Raw genomic sequence first — 16,674 nt, forward strand, 5'->3', positions numbered from 1 at the left:
CTACATATACCTTGGAGCGTTAATCTCAAATAATGGTGGATGCATGGACGAAATCAGAAGGCGCATGGCTGTCACGAGGTCGGCGATGGACGGGCTGAGGAAAGTATGGAGAAATAGAAACATAACCAAAACCACAAAGATCAGGCTCGTTAGAACACTAATATTCTCTATATTTCTATACGCTGCTGAGACGTGGACCGTGCGAGACGTGGAAAGGAAGAAAATAGACGCTCTGGAAATGTGGTGCTGGAGAAGAATGCTTGGAGTTTCGTGGACCGACTTTCGTACAAATGTCTCGATACTTCAGGAACTCGGCATCAAGCAGCGTCTATTTGGTATAGTACAGTCTCGAATGGTGAATTTCTTCGGACACGTTTCGCGACGAGATGGCCGGTCCATAGAACGCCTCGTTGTACAGGGAAGCGTTGATGGTACAAGACCGCGCGGGAGGCCACCAATGCGGTGGACCGACCAAATTAAAACTGCAGTGGGAGGTCCCCTAAATGAGTGCAGTAGAATGGCCTCGAGCAGGGAGAGATGGCGCGACATCGTGAGACGCATCAAGTCTACCCCTTCCAACACTACATGACGATCACGACCACTCTGTCAAGAGTGACACGACTGAGAAGAAGAAGATATAATATTTAATATCTAAGCTCTTTTATATCATGTAGGTACAGAATGTCTTTCAGTAAATTCATTGCTGAACGATATTGTCCGAATTTAGTGGGACGTAATTTAAGCCACATGCATATATCTGCAACGAGGCGAGGTTTGAAGATCGGGACAGCCATTATATAATACCATTGAGACATTGACCTCTTGGCTCTACCCCTGGCTTTGCTGAAGTCCATGGGCGACGGTAATCACTCACCATCAGATGGGCCATATGATCTACTGCCTAAAAGGGCAAAAAAAATACAATTTTTTTCCAAATACGTTACGGCATTGACATTCCTGTGGACTGCATTAGCCACTTGACACCTGTTGAACCATGAACCACGTATCTACTTAGTCTGGCCATAAATACTGTTACAATTAAAAATAAACAAAATGTTACATTTGAATTTGGAATCTGTCATTTTTATATGATTACCTACTCATTGAGTTTTCTCATTTTGGCGCCCAATACATTGTACAATATTTTGCGATATTAAAATGGACTGGGGTGATAATAAAGAGAACCGAATCGCTGTCATTGCATTACACAAAGTAGGTATGGAGCCAAATGCAATTTTTAAAACTCTCCATACGCTTGGTATTGGTAAAATGTTTGTGTACCGGGCTATTAATAGGTGCAATGAGACCTCCTCTGTTTGTGACAGAAAAAGATCTGGCCGTCTACGTAGTGTTCGTACGAAAAAGATGGTCAAAGCAGTAAGCGAAAGAATTCGAAGAAATCCTGTCCGAAAGCAAAAGATTTTATCTCTGGAGATGAAGATAGCACTTAGAACCATATCGCGTATTTTAAAAGATGACTTAGGACTTGCAGCCTATAAGAGACGTACTGGTCATTTCTTAACTGATAATTCAAAAGATAATAGGGTGGTAAAATCGAAACAACTACTGAAGCGGTACGCAAAGGGAGGTCATAGTAAAATTTTGTTTACGGATGGGAAATTTTTTACAATTGAGCAATATTTTAACAAACAAAATGTCCGTATTTATGCTCAAAGCTCTAAGGAAGCTTCCCAATTAGTCGACAGAGTGCAACGTGGGCACTATCCGACTTCAGTGATGGTTTGGTGGGGTATTGGCTATGAAGGAGTGATTGGGCCATACTTTTGTGAAAAATGTATCAAAACATCGGCACAAGTGTATCAAGATACCATTCTTGAGAAGGTAGTGAAGCCCCTTAACAACACCATGTTCAATAATCAAGAATGGTCCTTCCAGCAAGACTCGGCGCCAGGTCATAAAGCTCGGTCTACGCAGTCTTGGTTGGAAACGAACGTTTCGGACTTCATCAGGGCTGAAGACTGGCCGTCGTCTAGTCCCGATCTTAATCCGCTGGATTATGATTTAGAGAGTACGGCTTGCTCTAAACGCCATGATAATTTGGAGTCCCTAAAACAATCCGTACGATTGGCAGTGAAAAAGTTTCCCATGGAAAAAGTGCGTGCTTCTATTGATAACTGGCCTCAACGTTTAAAGGACTGTATTGCAGCCAATGGAGAGCACTTCGATAACTTTTTATACTTTAAATTGTTTTATATTTATGTATTAAACTAACACACTGTAAAAGTAATAAATGTTATTTGCCAGATTTTTTTTTGTTTTCCTTTGTCACAGTATTTACGGCCAGACTAAGTATATCTGCAACGAGCTGAGATTTGAGATTTGAGGATGGGGCATCTGTTATTACCTACCACTGAGACATCGAATTAAGGTCTTGAGATGACTTATGGCTTTTGCGTTGTGATACCTATGGACTGCGTAACGTAGCCACTTAACATCAGATGAACCATGAACTAATTCACCCATATAAGAAATAAATAAAATCATAACTTTTCTATAGTTCGTCATCCTCTGATTTAATTGATTATAGAATTAATACTGATTTACGAATCATTTTTATCAATGCAAATTTATAAATTAATCATGGTCGTCACTCTACATTTTTTCAGCTTGGCAATTAGCTACCTAAATAGGTAGCTGATTTCCAAGCTGAAAAAAAGTGAGATACCGCTTTTTTTTTCGCATAGCTGGTTGGAAGAGCTCACAGCCCACCTGGTGGTAAGTGGTTACTGGAGCTCATAGACATCTACAACGTAAATGCCGCCACCCACCTTGAGATATGAGTTCTAAGGTCTCAATATAGTTACAACGGCTGCCCCACCCTTCAAACCGAAACGCATTATTGCTTCACGGCAAAAATAGGTAGGGTGGTAGCACTTGAATAGGTCCACACGAACGTGTGGACTCACAAGAGGTCCTATCACCAGTCATTACGCAATTATAATTTTGCGGGTTCAACTTTTATTACACGACTAGCTGACCCGGCAGACTTCGTAGTGCCTCAATCGATAAATAAAAGACCTAAACTTTTGTACAAAATAAACTTAAAACAAACAAAAGGAATCCGTCCGACGGGGTATTTTTATTTAATTCCGAGCATTTTCATATTTATCTACCTTTTAAACCTTCTCTAGACTTCCACAAATAATTCAAAACCAAAATTAGCCAAATTGGTCCAGCCGTTTTCGAGTTTTAGCGAGACTAACGAACAGCAATTCATTTTTATATATTACACGATGTTATTCCTTCACCATGTCAACCGTGAAAATATTTTGTTATGTAGGTACGTATTTTATTAGGAAAATTGGTACCGAACGTCTTCTACCGATCCTGTAGGTCACGACGACTTCAAAACCAGTTGACTGCCACTAACCAGAGGCTAAGACGACTGTTGCCAGTATCGAGTTTTTGCTTCTTCTTTTTTCCAGTATTGCAATTGACTTCAAGGTATGTCTTGGTGCCAGCGTCGAGCCTAATATCTTCAAATATTAGGTAAGTAATTTAAACGGAAAATAAAGATGAACGAAGTTGATTTCATTGAATTTTTAGCCTATGGGAATTAAATTGATTGAAATGGAATGAGACGATATGAAATGAAGGAAAGATCTTTCCAGTAATGTGGTAGGAATTTATTAAGACTTTACTGGTCTTTTTAGAAGATCCCGAGAAACCTTTAACAGATTTGTACACTTTCACAGATGCTAAACGGCCAATAAACCATCATGTGAATAAGCCAATAATATTACATGCTTAAACCCGAAGAAACATTAAATTAACAAACTAAACCACTTCAATTAATTTTACACCTCGCGTTGACGTCCTCAGTATCAATAGAACTAAAATTTTACTCTTTAACACATAGTTAAAAAATTAAGTTTCATCAGTACAGGATATAACTAATTAAATTATTTATTAATAAATAAAGGCTTAAAATTGATTTGTATTTCAATTACAGATCCACTAAAACGCTACCATTGTGTTGTCTTTACCTTTTACTAATCAGAGGTCCAGAGAGGAACGTAGCAAAAATAAAGTCGACAGCGGCTTGTTTTGTAGAAATATATTATGTATATTATCTATGGTAGTTGGCTTCGGCCTTAATAACATTTTTATTTCAGGATATATTAATATATGAGTCGACTATTAACAAAGCCGGCAATCTGACTTTTGGACAATGATTGGTAAATCAGAAAAACTAATTGACTTTGTATTCCATTGGCAGTCACAAAACTCTTCGGAACGACATCTTAGATAAATAACAGGTTAACTATTAACCTTTACTTAATGCAGGTTTTGAACCGTATTCTTTGAAGGAGACGATTATATTCAAATCAATCTGTATTGACATATCAATAATTTTTTTTGTCCAAACGCACAGATTGCCACCTTTGATAATAGACGCATGGAGTTAATAAGTACCGTAAAATGGGGCGATTAGGGACAAATTCCAACTTTATGAGCAATTTTAAGGTAGCTGTTGATGTATATAATGCTATATCAGGATCAAAATGATTGAGTCTTGGGGGCATCTTTGTTATCCAATTTAAAATTATGCAACTAGCATTCCAGTTTAAGCAAAAAATGCAAAAATAGGTGTAATCCCTATTTACCCGAAAATTGCGGTTAATTGGGACGAAACGAGAAATTTGTTAGGGTTGGCACTACTTTTATTTTTATATATAGTTTAATTTATTTATTTATTTAGTTGCACCAACAAAGTGATCATCAATAAAAAAAATTGAAAAACTGACAAAAGTACATGGCAGACATCACCTCAATTATAGGTGCAATCGACAGTGCTGATATTTCTATCTGGGTTAAGAGATTAGGTGTGTCGGTTATTCCATGGATTAATCAGATGAATACCCCCACTCTGAACAAATATTAAATATTTTATTATGTATTACTTAGACATTTTTGTCCACCTTGAGATTTCATTGATCTCGTTACATGTCTCTGCAAAATCGACTTACTTATATTAAATTGCTTATCTATTTCAACTAAAGACTTATTCCCAATTTCGCTTCGAATAAACCAGATTTTTACCAACAAATTTAAAAAATATTGTTATAACTACATAGACAACCCTACAAACCTGTACCTATTTATACTTAGGTCGTTTCCATTTCACGTATTCTCATCCCAATTGACCCCTTTTTCGTTGTTATTTGTACCTAAGACGTCCCCAATATCCCCGAAAACAACAGATTTTTACATGTATTTTTATTTAATCAAATACATTAAAACCAATAACAACTGAGGCTTACCTTTAATATATATGCTGGTTCAAACACTAAATAACGTTTATAAATCATAGTCGTCTTCTATTATTATCAAATAAATAAAAGAGAGCAAAGTTTCTAGCACTAAAATAATTACCACCACAGGAAGTTAATTTGAAACGCGATTTTTTATAAGATAGCAGCTATTATCATGCATATTCAGAGTTGTTTTGTGAACTTTCAACATTCTACTATTAAACTACAAAAAATGGAAGATTTTGCAACGAATATAAAACTTATATTGAGCGTCGAAAGATTTTCCCGGTTTTTTCCCGATTCGCCTCTCAATCCCTAATCGCCCCATTTTACCGGTACCTACAATAGAATAGTACCTAGAATCAATGAAGTAGGAAACCTATGGAAATGAAACGTCAACCAAAATTTCGTGCCACTGTGACGTCATCTGGCCACAAAACATGGCGGCTTTAGTGCTGTACAAAAGATTTCAATGTTATCAGGTTTTATCGATAAACGTATATGTACGATAAATAAAATGAGCCAAGACTCATTTTATTTTAAATATAGTTGAGTATTATTTATTTGTAGAATTTATACTTTAATGGGAAGTAAGTAGGTATATTGTTATGTGCAAATATGATATGATTTAGATGAGTGAAATCTAAGACAAGTTCGTCCTTCGAATTTGCCAAGTAAACGATATGATGATTTTTAAAAGTTGCTACACTGATTTTATAAAGTTGTCGTTTGTCGCAAAACATAAAGATATGGCGTAGTTCAAAGCCATCAGCCCATTTCTAGCATGCTAAATGTTATCGTATTTTGAGTACGTGTTTTTCTTAGACTATTACAATCTATTTTAATTGTTTTGCTGACTCTAAAGTCCGTAACATACTACCGCAGCGCACCCCAAGGAAGGTGCGCCGCACCATTTGAATCACTTTCGCTTGAGAGTGATTCAAATTTTAAACTTATCAAGGGACCGCGTGAAAAAAAAAACACCTACAGAACATTTATTCATTAATTACAAACGTCATTCCTTGTGACTTCCTCTCTAAAATCACTTAATTATTAAATATTTAACAAATTTACAATAGTGTTTTACTCACTGCGGAATAAAACTATTTTATTTAAATAGTTCCGAAGAGATTTTGTCGGTAGCCTTTTTCCCGAAATATCTAAACAGAATGTCTAAATATGTTTTGATGACATATTTTAAAGTAGTATTTATGATTAGTGTCATGATCAATAGATTCCGACCGAAAAATGGATTTTTCGGATGAGGGCTCCATAATGAATTTAAATACATATAGATAATAGTTTTAGGACATCGACTTTCTTGAGATCCTATAAAATACGTTTTAATTATTATTTTTGTATGTTTTAAGCATGATAAATTATGAAATTTTATATTATCAATCATATTAAATCGATATCATAGTCAATAAATAATGTACAACCCAAAACAGACGGCCGAACTGACGTGACAATGACATTTGGCGCGCTAAACATGGCGGATTTTCGGCCTCATTAGACGGAGACGGAGATATTTACGTATATTCATGTTTCATTTTATGTACGCACTGAAATACTGTTATATTGTTTTCCTGCGAGTTAAAGTGCTGAGTAAGAACGAGATAGATATATGTTTATGTATGTGCCTTCAAAATGGGTGCTATTTATATAAGCAATTTTACGTATAGAACAATATGTCGTGTCCCTACTATATAGGTCTATGCCTAGAATAGTAACTCTATGAATAGACGACTCATATATCATATAAGACCTGGCTTCGGCTTTTTCGAAAAATTATTTCAGAAAATATATAGAACAGACAAAGCTGTATGGGCTTAGATCCCCATGCCTTTCCTAACAAGGAAAAATTGTACCAAAAAAAAAATCTATGGTAGACACTTTACTGGCAATACTAGTTTTGCCCGTTGCCGCCAATTTGCGATTTTGAGTTTTTTGACACAACGACGAAAGAAGGAATACCGTACTTTATCTTGCTACAAAACTACAATTTTAATCTCATATCCAGTTAATCACAACGTCTGACTGGTCTGAATTTCTGAAAATAATTTATAGCCAAGGCTTTCCGATCACATTGTAACACTTTTTAATTTACAATTTAAAACACAGGGAAGTGAAACAAGACAACAAAAACAAAATTGTCAAACTTGCGACTTCAAATTAAAATCAAAATACAACAACCACAAGTAAAAGTAAAATGTCTTATAATTTGTCGGAGGGTGCCTTAGAGGTAAGAAACTTTGTATGAATACTACAGAATGGAATACTACAGATTACGAACTGGTCGTACGAAGTTAAAAACTGGTACTTGATCACAAATGTAAACATTTCTTTCTTTCAACAATTCAACGTCCAACAACTTTCAAACATTCTTTCACATCACCTAAGATACCTATATTTTAATAAGATATCTTGATTTTTATCTCTAATAAAATAACATAAAATCATGTAATGGATGCAATACCCACATATTCTAAAAAAAAGTTCTCTAATAATAATAAGTATAAGACGAACAGAAAAAACGTAAGTACCATCTGGCTCTGATTTGAACTTCCCTGCATGGAACACCATGGAATGGGAAACATCTCGAGCCTTGACCGGTGATTTTGCAAATTAGAAATGAAAAGAGTCCCCAGTGATAGGGAGTGGTATTGTTGTCCATCATTTCATAATGTAGGCTGTTTAAAAAAAAATCATAATTTATAAAAGCTTATGGCATCTGTGACATCTTTAAATACTAAATAAGAACCTCATTGCATTTCATAAATAAGTAAAAGTCTAGGCACAAATATACAACACAAGGCACAAAGCTGGTAAAATTATGGTGCAAATATTTATATTGAATAATTACATTATACAAAAATCATGTTCTTGCAAGACTTTTCACTGATGGTAGGACCTCTTGTGGAGCCTGCACGGGTAGGTACCACCGCCCCGCCTATTTCTGCCGTGAAGCAGTAATGCATTTTGGTTTAAAGGGTGGGGTAGGTGTTGTAACTATACTGAGACCTTAGAACTTGTATCTCAAGGAGGGTGGCGCATTTACATTGTAGATGTCTATGGGCTCCAGTAACCACTTAACACCAGGTGGGCTGTGAGCTCGTCCACCCATCTAAGCAATAAAAAATAAAAAAATAAAAATTTTCATTTTAGACCATAATGAAGGGTGGTAATTATGATGCACCAATAATACAAATGCTGGGTACAAAGAAGATTCAAGGGAATGATGCTGGGGATAGATACAGATTATTGGTATCAGATGGAAAATATACATATAGTTTTGCAATGTTAGCCACACAGTTGAATATTATGTTGCTCTCTGGAGAACTTACAGATTACTCTGTGATACAAGTTGATCAGTTTGTTACGACATTGCTGAAGAATGTTGGGAAAGGTGAAAAGTAAGTAAATTAGATGAACAAAATATTTTAAAAGATTTATAGCTGAAACTAGAAATAATATCACAAGCAATGTGATTATATATCACTCAATATAGGTGGTGGTATATAACTTGTTGATACTTATGGTAATCACTTAACACAACAGGCTGTGGGAATGTTCACCTATATAAATTCATAAAATACTTATGAGATCTTTGAAATTGCAACACATTATATTATGGTAAATGTTCACAGTTGATATTAACCTGTATGTAGTCATCATAGTTATGTTGTAAAAATTAATAAGAAAATTTTCATTATGATCAGGAATTACCAAGCTAGAAACCCTAGTGATGATATAGAACTAGAATGCACAAATGGGTCAAAACTTTACCTACATTCCAGCATGGGTATTCCATATCTTTAAAGTCAATTACTGTTTTCATAAGTTTTTAATGATTTTGAATTACAACTCCCAATATATTTTTCTCCAGATGTACAACCAGTACTGCCACTGACCTATGTTTGTGTTCAAAAATGTTTACCTTTAAGATTACCTTACCTTAAGTTTTCTTTAAAAAAAGGGTCTTTGATTTAGAATATTAAATAATTAAAACATATTTCACGATTGATGAATAATGATTTCAAAATTAAATTATTTTTCAGGCGTGTTATTATCATTCTAGCTTTGACCATTATAGCAAATGGTCGAGATGTTCGTCATAAGATAGGTAATCCACAACCATGGTCAGAGGAAGCAACATCAGCTCAACGCCCAGAACCAAAGCCTGCACCAGTAACTCCAAAGTTTACGGCTAAAGTAGAACCAAAAGCTGCTAATCTCGATTCCAGTATGCTCTCGGTTAAAATGACCAATCCAATCTCTAGCCTTAGTCCTTATCAAAATAAGTGAGTATCTGAGAAGAAAAAATATTCCATTTAATTAAAGCATGATGAAAACCAAACCAAGCCAATTTCTTCTGCCAAGTATCAAAATGATATTAATTAGTAAAAGATATCGTATCTTGAATATATAAAAACAAATAATTCATTTTAGATGGGTAATAAGAGCTCGTGTAATGTCAAAAACACCTATAAGAACATGGAGTAATGCCAAAGGGGAAGGAAAACTATTTAGTATGTATCTATGTGATGAAACTGGAGAAATTAGAGCCACAGCTTTCAAAAACGAATGTGACACATTCTATGATATGATTCAGGTAATGAATAGAACTAAAATACAAGAAAATTGTAATATGTTACACTATAAATGGAAATATCCAACAATCAAACATCTACATTATTTATTTATTTATGTACACACAAAAAAGAAGACATTGTACAGAGTAATAGGAAAATTATGTACAAAGGCTAATATTAATGTCATTAAGGACTAAAATAGTTGGCTGGATTCATTTTATACATTTCTCACTGTAATCTAATCCTTTATTCACTTAACTGTTTAATGCTGTAACTTTTCTTACAACAAATTACATGCTGTTATTTGATTGAACTTTTTTTACACTTTGAACACAAAAAAATTGTCACTTATTTCAGGTGGATAAAGTATACTACATAAGTCGGTGTGCAATCAAAACTGCCAATAAGAAGTTTACAACATTGAAGAATGATTATGAGATGACATTCACTGCTGAGACTGTCGTGGGTGAATATGTTGGAGATGAGTCTGCTGTGCCAACAGTCCAGTATGACTTTTTACCGATCAGCGAGATTGCTAATAAAGAAACTGAAACGCTGATAGGTAAATAAAATTATTTGTTAAAAAAATTTTGTACGTATATATCCTGCTTTGTAGTTTCATCTCGTCTACTGGTGGAACTAGTAAAATATCTTCTATTTCATTTCATTTTCAGTTTTATGAGCTGCTGTTTCCTACTTCATTTCTCTTTAAAACTAAGTACTGGTGGTAGGACCACTTGTCAGTCTGCACGGGTAGGTACCACCGCCTTGCCTATTTCTGCCGTGAAGCAGTAATGCGTTTCGGCTTGAACGGTGGGGCAGCCGTTGTATACTGAGATCTTAGAACTAATATCTAAAAGTGTGTGGCGCGTTTACGTTGTAGATGTCTATGAGTTCCAGTAACCACTTAAAACCAGGTGGGCTATGAGCTCGTCCACATCTAAGCAATAAAAAAAAATATACAAATCCGTATTAAGTTAAAAGGTTGTAAAGATACCACTGCAGAGAACAGTTAAGTTGTTCAAGGTGGCATTGCAAGTGACAAGTCCAATGTCCATAATATTTTACTAATAGTCAACTGTGACTATTATCACATAAGGTTCCTTTAGCGTCTAAATTTTTATTAACAACTAGCTGACCCGGCAGACTTCGTAGTGCCTCAATCGATAAATAAAAGACCTAAACTTCTGTATAAAATAAACTTAAAACAAACAAAAGGAATCAAAGAAAAAACAAAATTGTTATTTTTATTTAATTCCGAGCATTTTCTTAATTATCTACCTTTTGAACCTTCCTGGACTTCCACAAATAATTCAAGACCAAAATTAGCCAAATCGGTCCAGCCGTTCTCGAGTTTTAGCGAGACTAACGAACAGCAATTCATTTTTTTTTATTGCCCTTGTAGGCAGACGAGCATACGGCCCACCTGATGGGGAGTGGTTATCATTGCCCACAGCAATGCCAGGGGCAGAGCCAAGCCGCTGCCTACCGATTATATATAATATTACGCTAATGATATTAGACTTCAATTTAAAATAAATTATATTTCAGATCTCATAGGTGTTTGCAAGTCAGCATCAGATGTCCAAGAGTTAACAGCTAAAAGTACTGGGAAACTACTTAAGAAAAGAGAAGTGATGCTAGTTGACGCTTCTGGTGGAGCTGTAAGTATTATTCACAGTCCATTATAATTTAAAAAAAAGGTTTTTGAAATAATATTTGACATCATTGCAGGTAACACTAACACTGTGGGGCAATGAAGCTGAAAAGTTTGAAGGAAACACAAACCCAATTTTAGCAGTAAAGGTATGTTAAAAATATATTTGAATTATTTTAATTTTTCGTCCTAAGCTCTCAAACACGCAATCATTCAACAACTCTCTTAAACTGATTTACCTTTTCTCTTCAAACAACAAACATTAATTGCTTCATTTACTTATTTACTAAAGTTCCTTGCAAGTATGCAATCCATGCTCTCTATTCGTCTCTTATTTTCATGCCATAATAGGCCTGACTTATATAGCCATGCACTATTCAGAGTGGAATCATTACAAATAGTATAAAACAAAGTCGCTTTCTCTGTCCCTATGTATGCTTAAATGTTTAAAACTACGCAACGGATTCTGATGCGGTTTTCTTTAATAGACAGAGTGATTGAAGAGGAAGGTTTATATGTATAATTACATCCATTAAATAGTGGAAAAATCAATAATAAATTACAGTTTCCGAAGCGTAGCGAGGGCGGGTCGCTAGTTAGTAATAAACAAGTTGATATATATTTGAACAGGGAGCTCGTCTAACTGAATTCAACGGCAGTAAGTCATTGTCTTGTTTATCGAGCACAATGCTGCGTTTGAACCCCGATGTACCTGAAGCTCACAAACTAAGAGGCTGGTACGACAACGGAGGGGCAGATGCCGACATCGTCAACATATCTGCTAAGTAAGTATAATTGAGTATATTGTTTTCCTATTACTACCATCAACTAAAAGTCTTACATCCAATGATACATTTTGTACCCCTAATAGAGAATATGCTCTGAGGAATTGTTTGAGATGATCCCCTCATCACCTTTTTATCATCGCACCTCCCGCCATCGGAGCAGAGTTCATCCATATTATCTGGAACCGCTGCGTTCTTCGACAGTGCGTTTCCAGAGGTCTTTTTTGTCACGTACCATCCGGCTATGGAATGAGCTCCCCTCCACGGTGTTTCCCGAGTGCTAATACATGTCCTTTAAAAGAGGCTTGTGGAGAGTATTAAGCGGTAGGCAGCGGCTCGGCTCTGCCCCTGGCATTGCTGAAGTCCATGGGCGACGGTAACTACTCACCATCAAGTGGGCCGTATGCTTTTGTCTGCCTATAAGGCCAATAAAAAAAAAAGAAAGAATAATCACGTTTCTGTACAGGTCGGGTAACTTCACGGGTGGTTCGAATGAATGGATATCGTTTTCGGAAGCCGAGAGCCGTCAACTGGGCACCGGTGAGAAAGGCGATTACTACAGTCTCCTCGGCGTATTGACGTTTACGTTTTCCGAAAATGCCGTGTACAAGGCATGTCCGCAAGAACAGTGCAACAAGAAACTTGTCGATCAAGAAAATGGCCTATTCCGATGCGAGAAATGTAATAGAGAATATCCTAATTACAAACACAGGATCTTATTGGCGGTATGTTATTTTCACATAAATACAAATAGTACATTATTATTATGAAAACCCCAAACGATTATTATAATAGTATTTCCTCGGTTTTTATGAGTCTTACTCAGAATAAAAAGCACTTTTACGTTTTTTATTATTTAGGATGATTCTAATTGCTGAATAGAATTATTGAATGACTAGCTGACCCGGCAGACTTCGTAGTGCCTAAACCTAAACCTTTGTATAAAATAAACTTAAAACAAACAAAAGGAATCCGTCCGACGGGGGACACATCAAAGAGAAAACAAAATTGTTATTTTAATTCCGAGCATTTTCATATTTATCTACCTTTTAAACCTTCTCTGGACTTCCACAAATTTAAGACCAAAATTAGCCAAATCGGTCCAACCCTTCTCGAGTTTTAGCGAGACTAACGAACAGCAATTCATTTTTATATATAGAGATATAGAAGAAGATATAGATATAGATTTAAATTTTTGTTCTCGTTAGGCAAACGTCTCAGATCCTACTGGCGACCAACGTGTCACGCTTTTCAACGAAGCCGCAGAAACAATGCTGGGCAAGTCCGCCGAAGAAATCGCACGTCTGTCGGAATACGACAAGAACGAATATAACAAAATCTTTGACGAAGTGAAATTCAAAACTTTTGTCTTTAAATTCCGTACCAAGATGGAAAATTTTAATGTAAGTATGTTGGCCGGCCGTCTGGTGTAGTGGTAAGTGACATGGTCACTACACACGGAGGTCGCGGGTTCGAATCCCGCCAAGGGAAGATATTTGTATGATAAAATTAAATATAAAGTGTATTTTCCAGGGTTATGGATGTTTATTAAATACCTAGTCAGGTCATAAGTATTGTCACACAGTAAAAACTTCTTTTAGAATGCTGGCCACAAAAAAGTTTATTGAATTCGAATTTCGAATTGTTCATGAAAATAAAAATGTATTACTTTTAGAATTTTACTCATTTTTGAATATGGAGTGGACGCTTAAAGAAGACCGTGTTGCAGTTATTGCGTTGCATCGTTGCGGTTACGCGCCAATTCAAATTTTTAACATACTGAAAATTTTGAATATAACCAAAAGATTCGTTTTCTCGTACCATCAAACGATACAATGAAGACTCTAGTGTAGATGACAGGTCAAGAAGTGGTCGCCCTCGGTCTGTTAGGACTCCAGCAGTGATAAAAGCTGTGAAGGCGCGAATTCAAAGAAATCCCAAACGTAAGCAGAAAATGTTGGCCCTTCAGATGGGGTTAAGCAGAACCACGGTGAAAAGGGTGTTAAATGAAGACTTAGGGCTTCGGGCATATCGAAGAAAAACAGGACATCGTTTGAATGCTCGTCTAATGGACCTGAGACTGAAGAGATGCCGCGCTTTGTTGAAGCGGTACGCAGGAAAAAAATATCGGGAAATTCTTTTTTCGGATGTAAAAATTTTTACCGTACAAGAGAGCTACAACAAACAAAATGATAAGGTGTACGCACACAGTAGTGAAGAAGCGAGCAACCGAATTCCGCGTGTCCAACGAGGTCATTTTCCATCCTCGCTCATGGTATGGTTGGGAGTTTCTTATTGGAGCTTAACAGAGGTACATTTTTGTGAGAAAGGTGTAAAAACGAATGCAGTTGTGTGTCAAAATACAGTCCTGACGAACCTTGTGGAACCTGTTTCTCATACCATGTTCAATAACAGGCACTGGGTATTCCAACAAGATTCGGCGTCAGCTCATAGAGCGAAGAGCACACAAGACTGGCTGGCGGCGCGTGAAATCGACTTCATCCGGCACGAAGACTGGCCCTCCTCCAGTCCAGATTTGAATCCGTTAGATTACAAGATATGGCAACACTTGGAGGAAAAGGCGTGCTCAAAGCCTCATCCCAATTTGGAGTCACTCAAGACATCCTTGATTAAGGCAGCCGCCGATATTGACATGGACCTCGTTCGTGCTGCGATAGACGACTGGCCGCGCAGATTGAAGGCCTGTATTCAAAATCACGGAGGTCATTTTGAATAAACTTTAGTGTCATAAGAATCTATGTTTTGTTAAGTTCATTTTGGTATATGAATGGTTACATAATGAATAAACTTGTTTCAATTATTTTACATTAAACATGTGACAGAATTTATGACCTGACTAGGTATATGTATGTGTATAATAAAAATCTTACATTTGTTTCCGTTATCTGGTACCTGTAATACAAGTTCTTTACGAACTTAGCACGGGACCAGTTAACGTGGTGTGAATGTTAGTAAATATTTATTTATTATTATTTATTTGTCTATGGAACAATGTAATCATATTTATGTGCAAAATTTTATAATTAGAATAAAAGTATTCTAATGCAATAACAATAATATTATTCCAATTAGAGATATTGTGAATCAAATCTTTTCTTAAACGGCTACGTCCTTTTTTCTATTGTGAGGAGCGTTCAGTGCCTTTGTTCACACATCTTTTCTGGCTCCAGTTTTCTTACTGCAAAGCCTGGTACACATCCACAGTGCGTTTCCAGAGGTCTTTTTTGCCACGTACCATCCGGCTATAGAATGAGCTCCCCTCCACGGTGTTTCCCGAGCGCTATGACATGTCCTTCTTCAAACGAGGCTTGTGGAGAGTATTAAGCGGTAGGCAGCGACTTGGCTCTGCCCCTGGCATTGCTGAAGTCCATGGGCGACGGTAACCACTCACCATCAGGTGGGCCGTGTGCTCTGGTCTGCCTACAAGGGCAATAAAAAAATAAAAATAATTAAGTTTTTTTTTATCCAAAGTTACACTACCGTATTTGCAATTTTAATATTATCTATTACACTGAACTAGTAGATCAGTGTCGTCACCTGTGTCAATTTATTTGTTTATACGGGCAACTATGCCTTTATTTTACACTATATCTTCATTCTAAATACAACTTGCATTTTTCCTATTTTCCTTTTTAATGTAAATTTCTAATAAATTTATTTGATAAAATAGTTAACCACATAAAATAATGATTGTTTTTATTAAGTCTAGTCATACCATAGTTTGATTGATAATACAATCGTAATATACTTGATAAATTATAGTTTCCGTCTAGTAAACAGATGGGGGAAGGAAGATCTAACAACTGATCCCATATTATATTTAAAACAAGTAAATCAAATAACGTTCTTATGTCGTGTTGTAGGATGAATCCAGGCTGAAGACGACCGTAGTTAACGTACAACCCGTCGACTATAAGGACGGTATTGCCAGACTTCTCAAGAACATAAAAACGGCCACTGGAGTACAAGTTTAATAATTATATTCATATTTTTTTCAATTTTTATTATTCAAACAAAAATTAATATTGTCAGCTGTTAACGAAACATTAAACTTCCTGTTCATTTAAATTAGAACACAGCCAAAAAATGTATAACGTTACGATTTGAAATCATGCCTTATTACTAAAATTATTGTAAAGTGTACGCAACTTATTATGAACATTATAATATACTAATTGTTATTTTTATTAAAATTAATGCTAAAAATAATAGTATTCATTAAAATATAACAAAATTTCGCTCCTATTTTGAAGGTTTTCGCTCAGATTACAAAGTGCTTTATGGTTTTCGGTATTTATGAAAAATGAGTATTAAAATAGATGAAACTTTTTTTTATGTTC

The 16,674-nt window shown here is 35.9% G+C and overlaps 1 protein-coding gene and 1 long non-coding RNA gene across 3 annotated transcripts; one reads left to right on the forward strand and one right to left on the reverse strand.

Annotated features, from left to right (window-relative positions):
* Positions 1–3,081: 3,081 nt before the first annotated feature.
* Positions 3,082–4,393, reverse strand: LOC134199255 (uncharacterized). Of its 2 annotated transcripts, none has more exons than XR_009973674.1 (2): positions 4,008–4,393; positions 3,082–3,490 (listed from the first exon to the last, which is right to left on the reverse strand). It is a non-coding gene; the product is annotated as an uncharacterized LOC134199255 (long non-coding RNA). The 2 variants fall into 2 exon arrangements; XR_009973673.1 differs by having other exon boundaries at positions 3,082–3,497.
* Positions 4,394–7,289: 2,896 nt separating this feature from the next.
* On the forward strand, positions 7,290–16,577 carry Rpa1 (replication protein A1; the record flags this gene model as incomplete). The annotated part of the gene is given in 11 exon segments (NM_001043473.1): positions 7,290–7,521; positions 8,445–8,692; positions 9,338–9,580; positions 9,729–9,891; positions 10,229–10,433; positions 11,423–11,535; positions 11,606–11,677; positions 12,159–12,313; positions 12,780–13,038; positions 13,522–13,716; positions 16,198–16,577. Coding segments are annotated over 11 exon segments (1,797 nt in total). The 3' UTR covers positions 16,309–16,577.
* Positions 16,578–16,674: the final 97 nt, after the last annotated feature.

This window comes from Bombyx mori, chromosome 8 (genome assembly GCF_030269925.1).
Source record: "Bombyx mori chromosome 8, ASM3026992v2".
NCBI classification, from domain to species: domain Eukaryota; kingdom Metazoa; phylum Arthropoda; class Insecta; order Lepidoptera; family Bombycidae; genus Bombyx; species Bombyx mori.